The sequence below is a fragment of the Dysidea avara genome, chromosome 9 (assembly GCF_963678975.1).
Source record: "Dysidea avara chromosome 9, odDysAvar1.4, whole genome shotgun sequence".
Classification (NCBI taxonomy): domain Eukaryota; kingdom Metazoa; phylum Porifera; class Demospongiae; order Dictyoceratida; family Dysideidae; genus Dysidea; species Dysidea avara.
The window spans coordinates 34,611,517-34,636,842 of record NC_089280.1 but is presented as its reverse complement, the minus strand read 5'-3'; the positions used below and the strand labels follow the sequence as shown (position 1 = coordinate 34,636,842).

Genomic DNA, 25,326 nt, shown 5'->3' with positions numbered 1-25,326 from the left:
CTCACGCGATAGATCACGTGAATACGACATGCTCAGAAAGTCAACGCGAAGGTTGCGATGTGCACCCCTAGTAGCGAGATTGCGTTCTTACCTCAAGGAGCCGCTTACCCAGCCTGTGGGAGCTCTTAAAGATGTTCAGTGGTTCTCGAATACTTCGAGTGTGCCACGACAATATCCGACGCATATCAGCACGTTATCCAGCGGACTGAAGGTAACCTCCCAGAGCGCGCACAGTCAATATTGCACAATTGGAGGTGAGTTATAGTTGTACCATATCTGCTAGCTCACTGCCGGCTGCACATACGACTAGAGAGTTATCACCCCAGCTCCAGTTCTTGTTAGGTAATCCTAAGGCCACTACAATGAGATAACTTGTTTCTCATCAACTTCTCATAGAGTAACACATGCGGGCGGGCGGGTTATCTCATTAACTCATTATTACACAAGCCATAGCATATTTGTACAAAACCAGTATAATAATCCTTTATTTTAGGTTATTGGCAGGGTGCACACCAAGCACTGGTGCACATTGAGGGTAAAATTCCAAGTGCACATAAACTTCAACTTCAGTAACATAGCATTCAAGTCCTTTGCGAAAGTTCCACCAGTCTTGGAGTCATGTACCATGCAGCAGCAGACAGCAGCAGTCTTAGCACATGTAGGCTGGTCAGTCTTATTAGGGGGAGGGGCTGTGTAAGCTTGTGGCAGAAGTAGCAAGACTAAAGCTACTATGTCTCTTAGATATGATGGCCCTGCACATAGGGCATGCAGGTCACGATACCAATGCTAGTGTATGGTCTAATGTACACTGTAGCACTCACTGTTGATGCCTTGGTGGTTGTTGATGCTCCAGAAAGCTCTCTAATCAACACAGAAGTAAAAAACACTCATAAATGGTGTCTGTATCTCAATGGGATTGCAGTTTTTCATGGAAATAGTGCTTTTCTACGTGATAAACCCACTACCACAACACTCAAAAAAGCCATGCTGCCATCTCGTGCAATAATGAGTGCGCATGGGCAAAAGAAAATTTTGGTGCGGGCGGTTGATGAGAAACAAGTAATCTCATTGTAGTGGCCTAAGGCTGCAGCACATGTTGCTGTCAGACCTTCAGTGCTGGTCACTGTAAAGTGCTAATAACACTAACAACCTGCAACATCAGTTTCTGTAAGAATTTTAGCAGTCCAGGCTCCATTACAGAAAAATTCTTGTAAGATGTGATATAAAAAGGATCTCAGTTCTGCACTAAGAAATATTGCAGGATCTTACTGCAGAATTGAAACTGTCCCCATGCACTGGCAAGTTGTTTTTTTTCAAGATGGTGGAAGTGGGAATTGTGATGATGAAATTGAGAACAGGCTTGGCTTTTCCTCTTATATTCGAGCAGTCATTTGTGACAATTTTCTGGGGTCCTTGGGCTATGGGTGAACTCTTTCATCTTGTACTTCTGCTGTGTCTTGTGTACTCCAGTGTATGGAAGAATGGCTTTACCGAGTACTCAGTGGGAGTTTAAATAATCAATCAATCAATGAGTAAACTCTCAACTTGAATGAAAAAAGCTAATAAAGCATTTCAATGTTGTGTTTCCTGCATTTTTTCACTACCAGCCAGCACTATGTAGCAAGTATGTATAGTTTGAACTCAAGCGGCCAGCAAAAAAAAAGGTTTTTATTTTACCTTTGATGAACGCAAAATACATCTACCTATGCACTGGCTAGTGTTATTTGGGCCAACAATCTGCCGCATCTTTTCAAAAACAGTTGATTAACTAGACACCTGAATTATAGTGCATTCACATTGAGCTGAGCTAGAGCACAGAATAGTTATCATAACCAGTTACTGGGTAAATCATAACTGCCAGTTATCCAGTTAACTGAATTTAACAAAATTATCTCTAATATTTTATGCTATAGACTTAGTTTTTAAGCTACGTCCACCTAAAAATTTATAGTTGATTATACTTGTAGTGGCCAAAGTACGTAATAGGCAACAAGTCATAATACATAAACCAACAAGTGTGATATCAATGTTGAAGAATGAAAAGAATACCCAAACCATACATTTTAAAGTGAAAACTCATGTTAGGGATTGGTTATCCGGTTATGAGAAAGAATAACTGGTAACTGAATATATAAAAATAGCTGGTTGATTAACCGGTTAAGTATCACAGCTCTAAGCTGAGCCCTCAAAAACATATATTAATTAACTCATGGGATGGAATTACAGAAGATCTTGAAATGTGACTCATTTGTAATACTGCTCTACCTGCTAAAACCAGTTCAAAATAATATTTTCATTAAATGTGTGACATGTTCACTTATTTTATTTCAAAAACTATACATCACTAGCAACACTATTGATGTCTATGTAACTAATTGTTTAACTCTGTTCCAGGAGACTTTTCCTCCAGAGTTATTTTAAAAAGTTTTCCATTGTGGGTTGCATCTCCACAGTTGCAAAGTTTTAATTGTGGGTTTTGTTCAGATAATTAGCAGTGTTTTCCACTATGGCTAATAATTGTGGGTTTTGTTTTATTCAGATAATTAGCAGTATTTTCCAGTATGGCTATTCCAATGTGGCTAATATAGCCATAGTGGAAAACACTGCTAATTATCTGAATAAAACAAAACCCACAATTAAAACTAATATATAAGAAGTGATTCTTAATCAAAGTGTGGGGGTTTTATGAAGGATTCAAAGTGTTAGAGTAAGTATATAGGCAACCAACTCAGCTATTTAGCAAAACTGTAGTCTTTTGGTAACTGACAGTCTGATAAGGCAGCTATAGCATATTCACCCACTTTTGTCTATGAATGTACTTTTCAATATGTTACCATGCTGTGGATTATGGTGCTGGCATTTGTAGCTAGCTAAATCAGTCTTCATAATCCGGCAAATCATAGAAAATAAGTTGACTATCACAACAGCAAATTCAGAAAGCTCATAAATGCAAGTATACTTGCTCTTTGCTAAGGATTGTGAGAGGACTAATAGCTACTATATTACACCCTGCTTTGTGCTTCACTGCATTGCTCTGTACACTTTGCAGTGGCAGATCTAGGATTTTTAAAAGGGAGTTTCTGAAAGTTGGTAGCTATAGCTGAAAAATAAGGTATCTAAGAAGATTTTAGGCAGCTACTTTTAGTCAACATAGGTACTATAGCTAACTGTAGGGCAAAGTTGTGACTAAGCTGTAGCTTTGATTGCTCTATTAGAGTAGTTACTTGAGTGCTCTATTAGAGTATCTCAATCATTTTAAATGTTGTGGGAGATGAAAAGTGAAGTGTTGCTAAGTTTAATGGTTATAAATCGAAGTGCAATTCATACATGCTACTGAAGTACAGTGGTACGTAGTTGTTTGCTATGGCAAATTTTCAATACAACATTAATAAAGCTAGTTAGACTGCCATAAGTTAAATTTAAAAGGGGGTTTCTGTTGAAACACAGAACCCATCTAGATCCGCCACTGCTTTATTAATTTTGGTGCTAAGGCTAACAAAAAGTGTCACTAAGCTAAGGAGCATGCATACTAATTGTGATCTTTAAAGTGTCATTACGTTCAACACCACTACTACTTAGCTATACATGTTTCGTCTCTTTTCATTTGTAGCTAGCTACCAAGCATTTAGATGTTGCTATTATTACCTAATGCATCAGCTCCTCTTATCCATGCTCTAATCAGCTAAATCTGTGAAAGAGACTATCATGCATGATACTCGGTGCATATTTAATAGTAAAGTAAATGATAAAATTCCATTATTTTCCACTGAAAAACTAGGTTGCACACTAATGTAGCAATGATTCCAAATAGCTAATTTGACTATGGATACTAGATGAATCTTACCACTTGGTTTCTGTGTTCTAATACCCCTTATAAGTGCTATCCCACTAGGGACCTGTGAGAAGGCTTGGTATCATCTAATTTCTGGCTAGTTACCTATGTCCCTGTCTGTCTTAGTCCCCCTTTTAGATCCACCCCTGCAAAGATAGCTCACATGAGTCAGAATGCAACTTCTTTTAGTCTGATCTAGTGAGAAGTTGAAAAGTTGCCTGTAGCTGTAATCAGCTACCAGTGGTACAAAATTCATTGACATGGTAAAGAAAATGATGTGAACTAATTTATGTAGTAATTTCTGTTATTCCAAAGCCCTGAGTTGTTACTAAACAATCATGTTGTATCTATTAATGGATTTTGTCACAGTGTTCATAGATGCTGGTTCACGAAATGAACTACCTTACAAGCCTGGCGTCTCACACCTACTATCGAGTGTGACTATAGAGGTAACATTACATTGTGTACTGGTGTATATATGGTGTACTTTTGTGTGTTCAGAAAACAGAACAATTTTCAGGTAGAGAGAAGATTCTTGAGGAGTTGAAGAAATATGGAGGGGCGATTAACTGCCAGTCATTCCGGTCAGTTAAGTATAATGGAGCCACCTTAATTATTTCTATCAAGTACTTGTTATGGGATCCTTGGTACTTGGGAGTGTTATTGTACGCATAAATTATACTACAGATTTGTTAGGTGTGTGCGTGATTTGTACTAGTAATAGCATGGGTAGCAGTGAAATTTGGGATAAATATCACGAGTGTTGTATTGGAAATGGGGATAAATTTCATGAGATGAAGCCGAGTGGAATTTACCATTTCCAATACAACAAGAGTGGTATTTATCCCAAATTTCACTGCTATCCATGCTATTCCCAGTTAATACCATACTCGCTGTATATACGCATGCTGTGCATTAGCATTGCTATGTACGCAATTTGTCACTATGTACTAACACGGTCGACACTAATTGGCGCTACATTGTTAACATAAATTCTAGCCAATGAAATTACAATTACAACTTTTTCACTGCTGTCAGTGAAATGCAGGATAAATTTCACTGCTACTATTGAGACTTTTGTATGGGCAGTGAAACAGGTATGGTATTATATGGTGTTATTATTACAAGTACCAATAATTACCTTTTATGAGTGATAACTAATCAAACTGAAAAGTAAGGTGTTCCATGTTTGTTTTCTGTCCTATCAGTTACTAAGCACTGGGCCACTTTCAGCCACTCAGAAGGAAAACATGTAGCCTACATGATGACCTGTGATGAGTCTTGGATCCTAAATGAAAATTGTTCATTAAAGTGCACTAATCTGAGAGCAAATACTGTAACTATAATATAGTTAGAATGGCTGAAAAAGCCATGGCTTATTCGGATTCAATTTCTGGTCAAGCACACAGTAGTTGGTACTAAGTACAGAGGAGGAAGGGGTAGAGTGCTTCTACCAAAGCTTTATTATCTCAACAATCAAAGCAGTGAATTCTACTGCACACGATCAACACAATCATTGTCTAGTAGCCATGATGTGGAATTCGTGAATCCTTCTAGTTAATTATCTAAGGTGCAGCACAGTAACAAAGGTGCTGTTTCAAAAATATTTTGTGGTTATCAAAGTGTTGTTCCATTTGTAGTGACACAATAGCTTATGCATTAGCAGCGTTTAGCTACAGTCTACCGGAGATCATGCAGATTCTAGCCGAGGTATTGTACAGACCTCAGTTCACTGAGGAACAGGTAGGGAGAGCTATCAGTAAAGTGACTACCATATTGTATCTCCCACACAGATCAACATTGAGTTACAGTCTATCCTGAATGAGACGGAGGATGCCATTAATCTTCCTAACCCTGAACCAATTCTGACAGAAATGATCCACCGGGTACTATCAGTATGTGTTCTTATGTTGATAAAGGCTCAGTATTAAAATATCATGGTACTTGTGTGATAAACCTTATTGTGGTATTGAATTGTAATTGCTAGTGGTTTCCCACAAAGAGCTATGGTAAGCTTTTGTTTCACTTCACACTTTGTAGCTCTTTTCAAAATAGCAGTAGTTTGTTTTTTTGTTATAGTATAGCAATGGTAGGTACAAATGACTGACTATTGTATTAGGGTAACCGTTTATATTAGACTATCTCAGTCTCCCTGTTTGTCTATTTAAGCTCCCCACATGATAAAGTGATTGTTGTTTCTACAACAAACCAGACTGTGTTATAAGTGCAGCTATCTATAGTTATACCCCACTGTTAGTAGTGTATGCACTTTAGAATTTTTTTGTTGGATCACTTGGCTGGGAAGTTCTTATATTCTGCTCCTTACTCAGGTGGTATCCGTTCATGTAATTCTCAGTAATTGTAGCTGTTTTATTTTCTAAAATTATAGTGTGGCATTATAACAATCACTTTGGGCCAACAATAATAGTACCTCAATTAAATTTGTAGCTAACACGTGTTAAGGTAGCACATTGGTCTAGTGTTTATTTGGGTGTGTAGTTTTCATAATTATAACACTGATTTGTAACTTACACCATACAATACACTGACACATTCACTAGAGCTACATACGTATAGTACCCAAATATTGTGTTAGGTTAGTGAGAATGTACTGGTGGTATTACACAAAGAAATTAAAGTCCTCTACTAGTGCTACGTCAGATTAGAGAGGTTTCACTGTGTATATACTACTCCTTTATTCCCTTCCTGTTACAGGCTGCTTATCAAGACAACACATTGGGGTTACCCAGAATGTTAATTGACTATTGTGCTGATGATGCAGATATAACCAAAGGCACTGGCTATGAGCAGATCACCCCAGTGGATATTAAACGATTTGTCGCATCTCACTATACTCCCGATCGTATGGTGCTGGCTGGGGTGGGTGTCGACCATGAGCAGTTTGTTGAGTTGGCAGAAAAGCACTTTGTTAACCCAAAGACATCTTGGGATAGCTCAGACATGATCCCTGTTGATAGGTCTATTTCCCAGTATACCGGAGGTCATTGTAAGGTAAGTACTGACTGTAAAGCTGAATAAAGAGTTTGTTCAATTATACAGAATACACACACACACACACACACACACACACACACACAAACACACACACACATGCAAAGCAAAGCCTAAAATGGCAGCTATGCATACACAGCTATTGCCGTCCAGTGAACCATTACTGGGATTCCTGTGCACCACTCAGGCACTTGAGTCTTGTGTAGGCAGATCCTTCTGGTGCAGGACTATATACGTAGTAACCTGTAGCAGGACTGTCCAGGCCTCACCCGTAGTTCCACAACGACCCCAACATCGCTAAGCAAGATAAGGACAGTTGGGCATTTGCTTCCCCAGTAAACACCAGGTACCCGTTGAATTACAGCTGCCAGTTGACACCAGTACATCCACCAGGTCCCCATTATAAAGCTGGGTAGACTGGAGCAATGTGAGTAAAGTTTCTTGCTCAAGGAAACAACAATAACACCAAATTGGTATAACTAGCATTGAACCTGGAACCTTTCAACTATCAGGCTGATGCTTTAGCCATTTGGCTATGCTGCATACACACACACCACACAACAGTACACATGAACAGCATGTGCAATCTCAGACATGTTCTTTCAGGCTTTGTGATGTTTTATGTGGATAAACACGTTGAGTGTTCTATTCCAATATATATATAGGAGAACACCTCAACAGAATACAAGTACGTATGTTGTGTACTTTTACATAAAAGCTTATCGTTCCTTTTGCAGTAGAATTTCTCAGTATAATGTGTGGATTCCACTATAATTGCTTATGCATGGGTTCAGTACAAACAGATTTTTTGATATTTTCACACTGTAGATCAAGAGACTTGTTCCTCCAGTGGTTGGAACAAACCCACCAATGCCTGAATTAACACATGTGGTTGTTGCCTTGGAGAGCCCTTCTCATCAAAACTTGGAGGACTTCTTCCCCTTTGAGGTCCTCAATTTACTCGTTGGAGGAAGCTCTGGATTGTTGTACACCACAGCATTGAGCAGACACAACTGGATCAATTCTGCTGCTGCCCATTATCACAGCTACTTTGACACTGGACTATTTGCGATCTATGGCTCCAGTCATCCTTCACACGTAAGATGCGTAGTGTGAGTGCATCATGGGCACCTTGTGACCAGCCAATAGTGTCCTGATTATCAAGGTGTCCTGATTTTCCAGGTCAGTTTTTGTACTAAGGGATACTTTGGGACCTTAACTAAGTGTCTGGATTATGTAGGTGTCCTCAAGTGTCCACATTAACAGGCTCCCAAAAAATATTTGCTTGTTTGTTTGTTGTTTGTTTGTTATTTTTATCTGCTTTGCCAGTTAGGCACTGGAGGGCTATTTGATATTTATCCATAAGATTTTAATGGATATCACTATCAATGGATACTAGGTCCAATTCTAATCACTGGTTCATTGGTTGTAAATAATTAGTAAGAATCAGTTGAATGGTACAAAATGGGATTGGAGTTCTAGAAACTAATTCCAATCGATTAACTGGTTATAGTTTTCTCAGTGAAAGTGAACAGCACAAATGGATCATGATTATCAAATCTCACAATAAGGCATTCTTTTATCAACGGTCAGCATCATCCACTACCATTAATTTACAATTGGACATTTTGCCCTATACAGAGCACAACAGTGTATGATGAGTTTTGCTATTAAGTGTGTTAGCTAATTACAGTGGAGAGTTGAGTATCTGAACTATTAGTGTTCATATAACTTCTGTCAGGCCAGGTCAACTACTACACAAAGAGTGCAGGGGAGCAAATTGGAGCCCATTCATTTGTATACAAGCTCTGTTCTAATAAAGAATACTCTTAAGAGGATTTGTGACAATCACTATAAACTGTACTTTTCACATGAATAAATATACCAAGCCATTAGTAACGTTTGAATGTTCTGCTAGGCTTACATCAAAATACTCTAATGGCATTTGACCTACGTACATATTGGTTAAAGATAATCAACTCTCCATTGTATTTAGTTCAGTCTATTTCTTGCAGACTCGTAACCTTCTTGAGGTGCTGTGTCAGCAGTTTTATCACATGGCATCACAACATAATCCAGTTGAGTAGCCCCACCCACCTGTCTCATGTGATGCTAACAATGATCTCATTTGTTGTAGGATGATATTAGCCGAGCTAAGAAGCAGTTACAGTCAGCTCTGACGAGTAACATGGAGCATCAAATTACCTACCTTGAGAATATGGGAAGGTGTGGTGTAACAGATCCCCTGTGGATTAGTAGTCAAGTTATCCTAACCCCCAATGGTCTTGGGCAATTTATAGGAAGCCCATTTGATTATAAACATAGTTTTGTTAACTATTCAAATAGACTACACTCGAGACACAATTGTCGTTTATCCGAGGAAAGCTACTGTGGCTATGCAACAGACAAGTGTGCATTATTCCAGAAACAGTAAAATCTTGTTTTTATGTATACATAACTTGGTAGTGCCTACATTGAAATACTCTAGTAGAACTGTCATTTGCAGTAACACATAATTGAGGGTCATGGGGTTACAGTTTTGTATACTGAATATGCATTGCATGCATATACTACTCACTGGTGTTAAGTTTGTGTCTATTGTATTTTAGACAAGTCCTGACCACAGGGATTAGATTATCAGTGGAAGAAGTGTGTAAGAAAATAGGTCAGTGTCAGTCTGTACATGTGTAGTACTTGTCAACTGTCCATAACACCAGGTGAGACTTTGGGTGACTACACCTTCAACTGTAAGACATGCACAGTACAGCCTCCTGTCAAAGGCACACCAGAGGGTTTTTGAAGGTTTCCATCGTAGTTGAATAAATGTCCTATTAGAGTAGTCTATTTTTTGCTTGAATGCTTACCTATATCTTAACTAGCATGAAAGTTTTAACTCTAATGGTAACCCACACCTACCATTAGTTAATAATATACTACAAACATAGCAGTATAGAAACTGCCATTCTATCAGCTCAATCTTAAGCTTCTACAGCAGCTGTACAATAATAGTTCAACAGTTATCCCACATTCTAGATATATATAATATAAATATAGCCTATAATTTTCACACTCTCCTGGATGCGCTGTGCTTTATTATTTTCCTTATTACATTCCGCTGTACTGGCCATCCGTGGGAGCAGAAAGCTGCAGTCAACCGAGCTCCCCACTGTTTCCACTGAGCTGTGCCTAGTGGAGAGCCGTATTCTTACGGATTAGAACAATTGTTTTTATGTGTTGTTAAAACGTGTTCATTAATAATGAATGAATAATTTTCACACTAACCCTCTCATCTTACAGATGCAGTGACAGCAGAGGATATACAGAGAGTAGCGTCAACCATGATAAAGAGTGAGCCATCACTAGCTGCCTTGGGGGACTTCAGTCAGATAGAGGATTGAAGCAGCCATGACTCCTGCTAATAGGAGTAGACTATACTGTTCCCAAGATAATAGCAGCAAGTAATTTTTTTTTAGTAATAGCTAGTTGTGGTGATATCAATATTGTCATAAAAAAATCAGTTGTGTCCTTGCAATGTACTATCCATTGAGTTAGTTTGATTTTGTGTTTTGTAAAATCTGGTCACATAGATGATGAGTTTGCCGGGGCTAAAAGTTTGGGCAGCTTAGTAAATTTCCAAATTCAATAGGTAATATAACTTCCATCCATTCCTACCATAGAGTGGTTGGAAAACCCAAGTTAAAGTGAAAGCAGTAACCATTCAAGATTCCCCCGGCAAACTCTTGCCATAAACATTTGAAGAAACTGAAGCACTAGCAGCTAAATCAAAAATCTGTCTGCAGGACCTTGATCTCATGAATATAGCAGCCGCGGCCGTACTTGACAAAGGTAGTGGCCTAAAATGCTATAATAGTATTACATTGCAGCTTTATACTACAAATTCAGGTTGCTTGGGGAATAGGGAAAACTGCAGCTTGGGGTAATGGTTAAATCATACCGGCATTCTGTATTCTTCCTTTTCCAATAGGGCGCTTATAATTTCTAATCCATAAGCGCCACCCGGAAGGAAAAGGTTGCTTGGTCACTCCAGACTAGTTCTTTGATGTGTGATTTTGCAAAAAATCAAAAAAACATGGCGATTTGCTCACGCGAGCATGATCACGTGTATATGACATGTTCAGTCTAAAGTCAACACGAAGATTGAGGTGTGCACCGCTGGTAGGGAGATGGCGTTCTTACCTCAAGGAGCCGCTTACCGAACCAGTGGGAGCTCTTAAAGATGTTCAGTGGTCCGCGAAGACCTCGAATGTGCCACGACAATATCCGACGCACATCAGCACGTTAGGTAACGGGCTGAGGGTGGCCTCCCAGAACGCGTACGGTCAGTTCTGTACAATTGGAGGTGAGTTAGTAGTCGCACCATAACAAGCCATATCTTGATTTGACATTGTTATCACGTGCCATGCCAAGGCGTGACACACACGCGGGTTGCCTCCTATCATTTCCCTGAACTACACTCTTTTATCTTGGCTTTCTGTGTGAACTTTCAAACGTTAAGGCCAATCCCATAAAACTGGATGTCCCATTTTTTTCATCACAAGCACATGTGCAAAAGTTATGGCCTACTGTGTTCGGGTATCCTTGACAATGTGTTGGTATGTAATATGGTTGTTATTTGTCGAACTGTATGTGACTTGCTACATATAATAGTTGTTTGTGTACAAGTTTATCAACCTGAAGGCTATATGTGACCCACTGAGCAAAAACCAGCCTTTTCGCAAAATTCTATTTTGCCAATTGAAATACACTAGATAAAAATACATGCGCTACTTGAAAATTTTACGTCTTCGTATACACTGATATTAAGCTCAAATCAATAAAACCTATACACCACTGGATTTGCCTGTTTATGGAGAGTAAGAAAATCATTGTTTCGTGTTTGCACAGCAAAGGATATGTGAGTTATAGTCGTTTAATTATTGTCATTTCTTAGTTGGAGTGGCCACCTTTTTTGTCAGCACGGAGGAGTACAGGGAAAGCACTATACCTTGATTGATTTGCCAGTTCATTGTGCACAGATTGAGCCAAGTCCCATCTTTGTAGCTTGTTTCAATCGTGAGTTATGATCAATTATCTAAGTGCCTGTAATATTGTTGCTGCACAAATCGAGTTTATCACTGTTCCAACTGTCAAGCGCTTTAACTCCAAGACCATTCATCATAAAAGGCTGAGAACTTTGGCTGTCCACTCTTGTTACTATAGATGGCAGAGATGCAATAAAATGGAATTCGAGGAATGTGCAAAAATGGCCGGTTTTTGCTCAGCCGGTAACATATCACTCGTATGCTGCTGAGGGTTGTTAGGTATTTCACGTGGGTACTATAATTGCTCACCTTTCCGCATGCTAGATCTTGTAGCACTGTGGGTTTAGAGCATTAAGCTATAAGTTTATAGTGGCCAAGGTTCAATTTCCAAGATAGGCTGAATTTTTTTCTTTGCTAAGACCTTTTTTTCACTAGTCTTTGTTTTTTTTCTTTACCAAAACATTTTGGCAACCACCTTTTTAACTTTTTTGTCATAATGTTTGAACCTTTATTGTAGTGTCCATACCAAACCTTTTTTGTTCAGATGCAATCCAGCACTAAAGAATATCGGAATCGGTAATTTTGAAGCTAATAATTATATCGGTTATCGGTATATTGGTAAAATCCCATATCTTTGTACCTCTATTATATTGTGCCTGAAGATGCGGACATATTAGAAAATAAGGTGGAGTAAATGCTAACATTAGATTATCACTTATATATGTGGTTTATTATGGCTGTATGTTCACATAAAGATTATAAAAAGATGGTTGCAAAAAATGTATCACTCATCCTATCTATTTGAAAAGTTGTTGCTTGATCCATTTTTAAACAGGCATGTGCCCACAGCTGGCCGAAGACTGTGCTGGTTTCCTGAAATTGTTTTCCAAACAAACAGACATGTATGTATGTATGTTTCTGTCCAAACCTGCACTTGTGCGGCAATGCTCTGAAGTGTATACTTCATGGCATTCGAAATATGGTTTCTGACTATGGTATGGACAACCTTACCAGTGTCAAGCCTTTTTTTTAAGGCAACCAGAAAGTACATAACTCTTTGAGTGAAAAGGGGTGTGTTCCTCTTGTAAGTGAAGGCAAGACTTTGTTGTACTAGTTTGAAAGCTGCTTAATAGCTGCATTTAGTTACCAAGGGTACAAGAATCATTATTGTGGCAAGTAAACTACTCATTGAACCTAATTTTAATTTTCTATTTGGGACTGTAAGTTTGTTTTACTCAGTATCTGTCCTGGTTTTTGTTACAGTATTCATAGATGCCGGCTCACGAAATGAACTACCTCACAAGCCAGGCATCACTCATCTCCTGTCAAGAGTGGCTATAGAGGTAACACTACATTACATTGTGTACTGGTGTATATATAGTGTACTTGTGTGTTCAGAAAACAGAACAGTTTTCAGATAGAGAGAAGATTCTGGAGGAACTGGAGAAATATGGAGGGATGATTGACTGCCAGACATTCCGGTCAGTTGTATTGACAAGTATAATGGAACCATATTATTTCTAACATTCCAGCATTTACTCCCCCCCAAAAAAAGTGACGGGCGCTGCTAGAATTGCCACATCTAAAATACATCATAGAAATATTATATGCAATGAAAATCACCTTTACAGAATATCCTTAGTGATCTACATGTAACTTCAAATCCAGCATTAAAAATGTAAAACGCTCAATAAAAAAAAATTGTTTGCCTGCCTGCCTGCCTGCCTGCCTGCCTGCCTGCCTGCCTGCCTGCCTGCCTGCCTGCCTGCCTGCCTGCCTGCCTGCCTGCCTGCCTGCCTGCCTGCCTGCCTGCCTGCCTGCCTGCCTGCCTGCCTGCCTGCCTGCCTGCCTGCCTGCCTGCCTGCCTGCCTGCCTGCTCAGGCTAGAGGCCAAACAAAGCAGCACACAGCCAAGTGTTATTTCACTCCACAATACAATCTCACTACCTATTCTGGCACCTGCCTTCTGTGCTTTGCCTTTCCTTTTCTCTTCAATTAAACAGTCATCTTCTTAATGCAACAAAACCATACCGAGGCATTATGAACACTTTCCTTAAAGTAGTTTCCACAAAACTATATATTTTGAAGTGCTTAAGCTATTGTAGGTAGAGTAGGTATATGTATTTGCAGTATAAAACTAAGTATAAAATGATCGCTGATCCAAATATACCTCCAAAACAATCAGAACACATTGCACTTAGCAATCAATGCACTCCATGACCACACCCCTTAATGATCTAGCTACAATCAGCTGTAGTTTTGCTATAGAAACCAAGACATGGCAAACCACACCCCTCACTCTTACGTAGCTCATTTGAGACAAGCAGGGAGATTGAGATACTCAAATGAAGCAGCCACACCAAGACATGTATGACATAGCTATGCTATAACAAAAATAGTTAACAAAGTATGTACATGTTGAGCTGGATTCTCAAAACCATGATTTATTCAACACATGGCCACCCAAAGGCATGCTACCGCAGTGTTCACAGGAAATCTCAAACAAGAATACGTTGCGTTCAATCGATCGTGAACGCTCGTGTTGTTTAAGCAAGGGTAATACTCTTTTCACCACCTTTCATAACCCTTACGTAATAAGAGGAAATGACATCACGACATGCCCCTCTAACCACTAATTGCTTGGAAACGCCATAGGGCTAACTCATGGATGGAATTACACATGATCTTGAAATTTGGCTCATTTGTAGAACTGCTTGACCCGCTAAAAGTATTTCAAAATGCCCAACACAATATTTATGGCTAGTCAAAATTTTCACCACACATTTCTACGATGAAGCCATAAAAGTGCGGTATCCTTTACAACCCTTTCCCACACTTGTATTGGAGCCAAACCAAACTTATAGTACATTACAATTTTAAAAATAAAGTAGGGTTCCAGTGATAAAAAAGTACTGAAACAAGAGATGAATGATGGTAGCCATTATAACATCAGGGCCGGATCCAGAGTTTGGAAAGAGGGGGAGCACCTTGCTGAAAAAAGTTGAAGAGCAAAAAAAAAAGAAAATAAAAAGGTCACAGCAATAATAGCTAGTTATCCTATATTATAATAAAATCCTTATTATAGCTTCACAGATAAGCTACACTGCCTCATGAACATTGTGACTGCTTTATTAGAGTAATTGACTGCTCTTAGAGTATCTCGATCTTGTATGCAATTTTTCCTCTCCCCCCCAGGATCCGCCACTGAACATAGATATGTGGGAAAATCCCTACATTGGCATTGAACAGATGGTAGTAACATGTCAATGTAGGGATTTTCCACATAGCTATGTTGTGATAGCTACCATCAAACATTCATATCACTTGTTTCACTACTTTTTATCACTGGAACCTTAATTGTACTGTATACTTAGCTTTGTGTACTGAATCCTTTGTGTGTCCTTTGTGTGTCATTCAAAAATACTTTTTGCAAAGTGTTAACAGAAGTCAAACCTTTAAAATATTTGTCACTCCTAAATTTTTGTTTTTAGAATGTACACTTAAGAGAGGTAAAGACATTATCAAGGTGTCCTTTCATTTGTAGTGACACAATAGCTTATGGGTTATCAGCGTTGAGCTACAGTCTACCAGAGGTTATTCAGATTCTAGCTCAGGCTGTGTACAGACCTCAGTTTACTGAGGAACAGGTAGGGACTGCTATCAACAAAGTATCTGCCATATTTGGTGTACCTCTTCCACACAGATCAACATGGAGTTGCAATCAGTACTGTTTGAAACGGAAGATGCTATTAGTCGTCCTGATCCTGAACCAATTCTAACAGAAATGATCCACCAGGTACTGTGTGATCCGTGTGTTCATTAAGTGTGTAGCTCAAATGAATAATGAATTTAGCTGTATACATGTGCTACTCCTTGTTACAGGCTGCTTATCGAGACAACACATTCGGGTTACCTAGAATGTTAATTGACTATTGTGCTGATGATGCAGATATAACCAAAGGCACTGGCTATGAGCAGATCACCCCAGGGGATATTAAACAATTCATCGCATCTCACTATACTCCCGATCGTATGATGCTGGCTGGGGTGGGCGTCGACCATGAGCAGTTTGTTGAGTTGGCAGAGAAATACTTTGTTAACCCAAAGACATCTTGGGATAGCTCAGACATGATCCCTGTTGATGGGTCTATTTCCCAATACACCGGAGGTCATTGTAAGGTCAGTATTAACTGAAGAGTTTAGTTTAATAGGAAATATTATACTGTAAATACACACACACATGCACACGCACACAAAAAGTCTTCAGCTACTATGCTAGCACGGTCATACCTACCCAGTAAACCAGCACTGGTACACCTGTGTGCTACTCAGGTGCTAGGAGTCAGCACAGGCAAACTCCTGGGGCTGAACTAGTAACCCACAGGAGACTGTACCATGTCCCACAGGTGAAGGTGTGGGCACCTGAAATCCCATTCCCTTCTATACGTTTTATGATAACAGTAGTAGGTTCGACTGTATTTGTTTTTGCACACATTAAGCTTCAGTACAAACAAGTTTTTCCAGTATGTCACAAGACTATTATAAACTGTTGATAATTTTCCACACTAGATCAAGAGACTTGGTCCACCAGTGGTCGGACCAAACCCAATGCCAGAATTAACACATGTGGTTGTTGCCATGGAGAGCACATCTCATCAAAATTTAGAAGATTTCTTCCCAGTTGCAGTCCTCAACTCTCTCATGGGAGGAGGTAGCTCTTTCTCTCCAGGAGGACCCGGCAAGGGAATGTATACTCAGCTGTACACTACAGTATTGAACCAACACCACTGGGCCTATTCTGCTATTGCACGTAACCACAGCTACTTTGACACTGGACTATTTGCCATCTATGGCTCCAGCCATCCTTCACATGTAAGATGTGTAGTGTATGTGTAGTGTGTGGTATGGACACCTTGGGACCAACCAATAATGTCCTGATTTTCCAGGTCAGTTTATGTACTAAGGGATACTTCGGTACCTTAACCAAGTGTTTGGATTATGTAGGTGTCCTCAAGTGTCCATATTAGCAGGTTCTTGTAAAATTACTTTGCAACGAACTTTATTATAAGTATCGCTGCCACTATTTCGGTGGATTCTTAGATTTAACTCCTTACGTACTTTCCTTGAATAGTCAGAGATCATGTGAGTCTGAAATGAGTTTTTAATATCAAGTCTACCATTAATTTACAGTTGGACATTTTGTCCTATACAAAGTACAGTAGTATATGCACTTAAATGTTATCTACAGAGAAGAGTCAGTTATCTGAACTGTTGTGGGGAAGGGTGTTTGTATAACTGACATAAGATCAAACACTGTTTGTGTACAGGCCAGTTCAACTACACAAAGTATCCTGGGATTGCAGGGAAGCGAATTGATCAATTACTCTAATAGAACATACACTTAGTCTAACAGAACCAACAGCTCATTTGATCTTTTGTTAATAGATGATCATCTCAAAAATGTATTTGGTTTCTAATGGTTTGATTATTTCTTGCAGAGTCGTAATCTTGTTGAGGTACTGTGTCAGCAGTTTCACCACATGGCTTCCTGGCATCATCCAGTTGAGTAGCCCTACCCACTTGTCTCATGTGATGCTAACAATGATGTTGTTTATTGCAGGATGACATCAGCCGAGCTAAGAAGCAGTTGGAGTCAGCTCTGATGATGAACATGGAATCTCGAGTTATTAATTTTGAAGATTTAGGAAGGTGCGGGTGTGTGCACGTATGCGGGTGTGTGCACGTATGCGTGCGTGTGTGATCATAATATCTCTTGAAATGATTTTGAATGTGATAGTATACCATTAAGTATCCCAATGGTCTCAGGCAATGTATTAACCCCATCTGTTTATACACAGAGCTTTAGTTAGCTGCCCCAATAGAACATTCACCTCTCTATTGATGATGCACAGCCAGTTTAGGCATGTATCAGAATAGTGTGTATTATACAGTCAACATGTATACTGGGATACTCACCTCTTATACCAAATTTGAGCTGAATCTGCTATCCATCACTGAGATGTGTTCCTTCAGCATTTACCTCTATGTTCTTTTTTACACTTTTTGAAAGAAAATGATTATGCATTCTGTGGTTGATTTGCTTCAAGTAGTACGAATGTCATTGAGCACATTTGCTGTTCAGAAAAGAGTGTGACAAACAGGCTAGTATGAAGAAGACGTGATATTTAAGGGTGGCAGCCATGACATTGTTAATATCGCTGCAACTATTTCTTGGCCACACTCAGTGTAGCTGTTTTGGATATACCTTAGCCCCTACATGCTAAGTACTCTAGTATCAGGAGGGTTGTACATGTGTATTGTATGCATAAACTACCCATAGTTTGTGTGCATTGTTTTTTTCCAGACAAGTACTGGCCACAGGGTCTAGATTAACAGTGGAAGAATTGTGCAGCAGAATAGGTCAGTGTGTGTGGGTGCGTGCGTGTGTGTGTGGGTGCGTGCGTGTGTGTGTGTGTGTGTGCGCGTGCGTGCGTGTAGTACATGTCAATTGTCCATTTCTCACATAATGCCAGGTGAGACTTCAGGAAAAAAAGGTGCCTACACCTTATTTGTAAGGCATGCATAGTACAGTCTCCTGTCAGGGCTTTATGAAGGTTTTCACTGCAGCTGGTTGAGCTGTATGACTGTTTTATTAAAGTAGTCTATTTCTTTTTAAGACCCTTTTCCACCTAAGGTGTTATCAAGAGTTAACTCTTGGTGTTGTTCAGAAGAGTAAACGTTGCATTTATCATGTCAGAACTCTAAGGAATGTGAAGTGTCAATTTCTTTCTGTTCCAAGTAGTAGGTAGAATCAAAAGGGATCCCTGGAAAGGTACTGGTCCAGCCCCCATGAGGTACACTGACTTGTAACGCCTGGGTAGTTACAAGTGACTCTGTCAACTGGGTAGGAAGAACTGTTTATAGAACCACAACTGAATGCTTTACTGTGTTTGATTGTATGTGTATATGATGAGAGAAAGGGATTTCAGTATTCCTCTCAAGATATATAGACATGTTATTAATACAGTCCATGTATTTCAGACCTGCTAGTCTGTTATATACAGTAGTGATCTGTTGTCCTTCAAAAGGATCTGCTATTGCATTCAGACGGACACCTTTATAGACTGGGGGTATGAGTGTAGTGTCCATACTCCAGTCAAACTCCACAGCCTTCATTGTGTAATGTCTTGATGACAAACACATCACATGAGCTGATAAAAATGGATCACATGATCTTAAAATGAGTATCCGAGTATCAAATTGTGTATCCACATACCAAAGCCACGCAACGAGCATCACAACATTTACAATATTTGTCTTAGCCCTAATAGTAACTGACATCCCTTGTGTTACACAACTTATTTTAGTGACAATTTTAATAGTTGTATGACGGGCAGAGACCTTCCCTATTATACACACTAGTTGTGTGTATATAATTTTCACCAGTAAATCACTAACCCTCTCATCTTACAGATGCGGTGACAGCAGAGGATGTACAGAGAGTAGCGTCAGCCATGTTGAAGGGCAAGCCATCACTAGCTGTGTTAGGGGACCTCAGTCAGATACCATCTATGAAGGAGATTGAAGCAGCCATGACACCTGCCAATAAGGGACGTCTTCCCAGGAGTAGATTACTGTTCCCTAGATAGTAGCTGCAATTGAAATTTTTGTAATATATAGTTGTAGTGATTTTAATATTTAATTTAAAAATACGTCAAGTAGTACAGCTCGTAGCTAGTGTTTAATGCATGGATTCTCTCGAACATCTACTAGGGACGTCAGTGTTCGAAGGTTCAGATACAAGGAGTTGGATTGTTTATGGCAAGAGCCCACAAGTACCCCAAGGCACAAATGGACTGTTGATGGTAATGTTTACATGTGTATAGTACATCCAGGAATGGTTCTACAATACTTACTGGCTGTTTTCCGAAGTGGCAGAACAGATACTTCACTTGTGCAAGGTCAGAGCCAAACCAACCTTTTCTGACAGTGGGAGGTACTCTGAGGTATGGTAACTAGTCTAACTGGCTAAGAGTAAAATTTACCCACATTGTTGTTTCACAGTTGCAACTTACTGGAAGACCCAAAATAACAAAATGCTTGATTATAACACTACATGTAAACTGTTATAATGTCTGTTGTTTCACAGTTGCAACTTACTGGAAGACCCAAAATAACAAAATGCTTGATTATAACACTACATGTAAACTGTTATAATGTCCATCAATCGATTCAATTGTATATACTAGAACACTGATATACAGACCACAGGACAATCCTACTTGTATACATTATAGGCTACTAAATAAATTACTGAGATCTTGTGTCTGATTTCAGTCCTTTATTGAACAATATGGCAGGTGTAGCTAGCTAGCTTATATAATTGCCAAGCTGGGGACAGCATTAGGCTAGCTAGAATGAGTCAATGACATTACAAACAGTGTGGATGATAGAATGACCCTGAAATAATCTACTACAACGTAGCATTAGCTGACCACTATCTTATGTAGCAGACTGTTCTCTTTTAGAAACTAGTTACCATAAATGACAAAACATATTCAGGCACTGAGGGAATTGTAAAACACTCTAATAGAACATTCAACCTTAAAGCAGTGACATTCCTCTAATAGAGCAGTTGGTTGTTGTGTCATGATCATGTGTTCATGTAGCATATATAGTCCAGATGGATTACTATGTCAACTGTTGCTAGATGCAAAATAATGTATTATATGTCTGCGTTGTCAGTATTTGAGGCCACCAAAAAGCAGAGATAGTATTTCATATAGGCAGTGTCAGCCCTTACTTCCTAATATTATAAGCTCTTGGGATTAGTAAGCCTTTACTACACGGCTATTGAGCAAATATTAGAAGTTACCGTTTATAATACTAGTTCATCAAGTTTTGTCATCTACAACATTGTGCAGTGACAGTTCAATGGTTCCATCAACTGTGCTATTATTGGAGTACCTTGGAGTTATAGTTATTGTAGAGGGTTACTGAGTGTAGCTATTACTCTGTTCTCAGTTCAACGCTGCTACAAGCGTTAATGTTTCAGTGAGCTTAATAATTCAACACTTTGCCAGTTCCACAAGTGGTCCTTCCCGCTTCAGCCCCATAACGTAATGTACTAACCAACTGACAGACTGACTTGCACAGGATACTTACCAAGTGTGTAGCCAATCAATTCATTCCTGTCTGAGCCCCAGAATATTATATTTTGTGGATTATCCTTCCCCACCACCATAAATGGAGCACCAAATACCTTTAGTGATGAAACAACATTGAAATAAAGTGGTGAATAACACATATCAGTTGTATTGTGGTGTAGCCATCTTTCTGAGTGGTCCAACAGATGATGGTTATCTGGTAAGGACCAGTAAAGAAGTAACACTGATTTATTGAACGTCATGGAGAGGGCAGCAGTGTATTACATAATAATTATCTCAAGAGATGGCTACCCACAATCTGAACTTGTTGGTGGCACCATGATGTTAAACTGGTGAATCATGAGCCTTGCCATTATCAGCACATGTGTTAGTTATCCAAATATGTATATCACATGACCCAACCACCTGCTGCTTGCAGGTTATATAGCAATAGACTTGCTCTCTCATACATTGAGACTTCTTTAATGTCTCACATTATAGCAGTCCACTAAACAAATCTTAAATTTTAAATAATTTAGCCCATACAGGCACTTACTCCATACTTAAAGGCTTCCTGTGCGGTTGCTTTCAACTTATTAATGACATCTTGATTTTTACAACGAGCCAACAGTTTCTTAGATTTTTCATTTGATATTCCAATTTTGACACATGCCTACATGGGGGATCTGAGACTTCAGCACATAGTGTAATAGCAAGCTAGTATCTTCTGTAATGTCTTCATCCTAGAAAGATATATCATAATTTAACTACTAATTTTATAGAACCTCTATTTCAGGCCAAACAAAGTTAAATACTGAGAAACTGAACTAGCTCAGTCTATAGCTAATATACTCAACACAGTTAGTCGTCTGTATAGCCACGGGACAAGCATTACAGTGATAGCTATTAACTCCTATGAATGTCATCACTCCTCTAGCTATATACCTACAGATGGACGGTGAATGCAAATAGAGCTCAATAATGCGTTAGAAATTTTAGTTCTCCATTTTCTTATTAGTCCATTATCTACAGTACTGTGTAATCAACCCACCCTAGACCACACTCTCATCCAAGAAATTGCCTCAACTTTATCCGGCAACTCCAAATTTGCTGCAGTGAGCAAGTCGCTGAGCCTGTATTGTCCCTAATATAGATAGAGGTGGCTAATGTGCATTATATCACACCTTTTACCATCAAAGTCTCTGTAGGATTCTGTGAGGAATTAACAACAATTAGTACTATACAAATTACTGAAATTATTCACCTACCGATGGTGGCTTTAGTGGTATGTTGTAAAACTTAGCCAGTCTTGTGATATCATATCCGACATGAATTGCTTTTTCTTTACTTTTAGGAAGATTGTTACCTGATAAAAATAATCAAAGTATAGGAAATATAGAGATTGTTGGAAAAAAGACAAACAAGTCAGTATGTTGAACTGCTCTAGGACTACAATTGGGCATGACAGCATGTCAAACCTAGCACTTTGAATTGTCACACACACAGATCTGTTAGCATTTGACATGCTCCATTGTAGTCCTAGAGCTGAGCAATTCAACATGTTGACTTGTTTGACTCAGTCTTGTTTCTTGGGGTTTTTGGTTGTTTTTTTTGCAGTGATTTCTATTTCCCATATTCCATTTATTTTTACGCTAGTTTGTGTAGTTTATTTATGAATACCATGACAATGATATAAAACAAAAGGTGCTGGTTGTGCTTGATACTTCGCAGTATACTAAACATACATATGTGTGTTCAAGCCAATCATTAAGTTGTATGCACAGTATTGTACAGACCAAAGTTAACAGTGTATTGTTTCCTTGCAGTTAACTGAACTTTGTGCTATTCAGCTTTGATCTATGCAGTGTATAGCATGCTGTGGTCAGCAATGTGTATGTGCGTATGGCTTCTGGTATAATATGCACACATGTGCAGTTCTGTGTCACAATAATTCAAACTTACTTTGTTCCCTGACTTTAAGGATCTGGAAAGGACACAGTTGCAAATGAAGGTCCCATTTTTGTTTGTATCGATGGAGAACCTAAGAAAGAAATAATACGGCTTATCATATACCACTGCTAATATGTAGATTAAAATGCCATGCTGCTGCCTGCTTCATATAGTTAGTCATCCATATGTTACTCAGTAGTAGGTGAAAACTGACTACGCTACTCTCTGCTTTTCTCAACAAGTCAACATGTTGAACTTATACATGTCCCGTGTTTTTTCACTGTAAATGTATTGACCATATGTCATCATGGTACCTCATGTCATCTTTTTAAAACATATAGCTATTATCCGTTAGCATATATAGTCTAATAGAGTGAACTTTGAAGATACAATTGCATGCACTGTATGTTTTTATATGCACATTTCAAGTTAAAGGAAAAACCTCCGGTGATTTGTAGATAATTACCTCTTGTGCTTGTTTTCTGCTTTGTTTGGGCTGTTGTATGGCTCCGCTTATAATTATGTAGTGTTGTTGTTGTATTTGCAGTCTAGTAGAAAATGGTGTCACACTTGACTACTGTTAGGGTAATACAATCAAACAATTTTGCTTTTATTTTTGAAAAGTGTTAGTGTTACACATAGCACCATGTACATACTTAGCTCTATAATGTGTTACACACAACAGTTACATAAAATAATTATAGCTACACATGAACTATATAGCTCAGTACTACTTGTATGCTTTTATATCAAAAAATGTTTGCAGCAACTTTTTTAATCTAATAATTCAGTAATCCTTACTTCACAAAACTGACTACTTAAAGCTAGCTACATCTGGCTGAAACAATTTTGAATATGAACACAAAACTTCCACATGTAAGCAATTCATACCACAGCTAGTAATAGCTACAAGATTCTTTTATGTACTTCTCATAATGTGCATCTACTTACCTCAAAGCCTATCCAGGAATATGGTGACATCACATTATAGTACAGTTTAATTTGTTGAGTCATTTTCAGTACAACATATAGACACAGGTTTGGTTAATTCCCTACCAAATTCTCTAACACGATTAAGTGACCAAACAAAGAGTAGAGCAGTATACATATAGCCAACTGAGTAATTGGGTGAGGTTCTACTAATTTAGTATACTTGTTGTAGTAATTAGTTATGTGCTAGCATTAAATTGTTACTGGGTACAAAGAAAATGGGGTGAGGTTTGAAAGTTTACGTTTCAAGTACACTGCTACACACATTCCATGAACAGGACAGTCACCACTCCTGCTAACTACAGTGGAACCTCATACTAGTTAACAGTTACTTTAGGATCAACTCATTTTGATGAAGTCTCACTGGCCTTTTAAGAAAGGTTTTAGTGTATAGTAGCTGTCCCTGTATAAGATCAACAGTTCCTCTCAGTCCATGCATAGCAATCAGGAGATTATTCCGTTTATAGCTATGGTTTATCATATTAATGATCACAGAAGTGATAGAACATCTGCATAATTTTTTGAAGCTTTTAAGTCATGTTCCATGTAACACACATATACAGTCACACTTCAAATACATATCACATACACTTGTACTGATACACACTCTTTAATATCACAGGGTTTAAGCCTTCTCAGGTCCCTAGTGGGATAGCATTCACAGAATAAAGCCATTTGCTGGTGAGAGGTCGATGTTTAAGTACAGGTTGAATTCAGAGAAGATCTCAGATCCCAGCTGTTGTGGCTCCTTTGGCACATGCCTAGACTGCATGTTACTGGGGATCAAGTCCACACTGGGTCTGGGATTTTTTTCTGCATTCTTCACATTTCAGCTAGACTCCTTGTATTTACAGACTACAGGTCCTCAGTGGGATAGCATTCATAGCATGATGATATTACAACACAGTTACATGGGAAAATCCCTACTTTGGTATGGACTGGTAGAGGGAAACTATGATTATTAAGGGGTGTGGTCACATGCATTCTGTTTTCTCCAGCAAACCAACAATTACAAGTGCAACTGATAGCATAAGCACTTGGAGATATTTGTATTCTCATCAGTAAAGAAAGTGTTGGTATGGAAAATGAACACTTTGATGTTGTTTCCACAATACCAAACTCATATGTTCCATTGGGGTTCAAAAGATCACTTGCTCTCTGTGTCTTGTCTTTATCTTCAATTCCACTTGTTGTGCAACAGTGACTGTATATGCATTGTTTAGCCACTATAGTGGACAGACCAACAATCGGATTCAGAAAGTAATATTGGTTATTCTGTAAGTTTTTTTCACTGCTTGAAGGTTCTTAGTTTACTAATTTGTTAATATGCCTTACTGTAGTTATACTGATAGTAA

The 25,326-nt window shown here is 38.8% G+C and overlaps 3 protein-coding genes across 6 annotated transcripts; 2 read left to right on the top strand and 1 right to left on the bottom strand.

The window, feature by feature from the left end:
• The first annotated feature begins 8 nt into the window (after positions 1-8).
• Positions 9-10,418, top strand: LOC136266097 (mitochondrial-processing peptidase subunit alpha-like). 4 transcript variants are annotated; one of them, XM_066061061.1, is made up of 11 exons: positions 9-254; positions 4,202-4,281; positions 4,334-4,416; positions 5,473-5,575; positions 5,626-5,718; positions 6,548-6,844; positions 7,673-7,942; positions 8,860-8,922; positions 8,982-9,070; positions 9,454-9,509; positions 10,142-10,418. In XM_066061061.1, exons 1-11 carry the CDS (start codon positions 29-31, stop codon positions 10,240-10,242), a joined length of 1,461 nt encoding a protein of 486 aa, XP_065917133.1. In that variant the 5' UTR covers positions 9-28; the 3' UTR covers positions 10,243-10,418. The 4 variants fall into 4 exon arrangements, 2 of the variants coding, with proteins under 2 accessions (XP_065917133.1, XP_065917132.1); XM_066061060.1 differs by having other exon boundaries at positions 5,626-5,727; XR_010705911.1 differs by lacking the exons at positions 8,860-8,922; positions 10,142-10,418 and having other exon boundaries at positions 5,626-5,727; positions 7,673-8,026; positions 9,454-9,469.
• A 472-nt stretch (positions 10,419-10,890) lies between these two features.
• Positions 10,891-19,597, top strand: LOC136266251 (mitochondrial-processing peptidase subunit alpha-like). The gene is made up of 11 exons (XM_066061258.1): positions 10,891-11,204; positions 13,150-13,229; positions 13,285-13,367; positions 15,430-15,532; positions 15,589-15,681; positions 15,768-16,064; positions 16,455-16,757; positions 17,384-17,446; positions 17,506-17,594; positions 18,250-18,305; positions 19,359-19,597. The coding sequence occupies exons 1-11, from the start codon at positions 10,976-10,978 to the stop codon at positions 19,532-19,534; spliced, it is 1,572 nt and encodes a 523-aa protein (XP_065917330.1). The 5' UTR covers positions 10,891-10,975; the 3' UTR covers positions 19,535-19,597.
• Positions 19,598-21,012: 1,415 nt separating this feature from the next.
• LOC136267699 (glutathione S-transferase kappa 1-like) lies at positions 21,013-24,060 on the bottom strand. The gene is made up of 7 exons (XM_066062847.1): positions 23,933-24,060; positions 22,994-23,072; positions 22,300-22,397; positions 22,223-22,243; positions 22,083-22,175; positions 21,588-21,704; positions 21,013-21,147 (listed from the first exon to the last, which is right to left on the bottom strand). Exons 1-7 carry the CDS (start codon positions 23,993-23,995, stop codon positions 21,013-21,015), a joined length of 606 nt encoding a protein of 201 aa, XP_065918919.1. The 5' UTR covers positions 23,996-24,060.
• Positions 24,061-25,326: the final 1,266 nt, after the last annotated feature.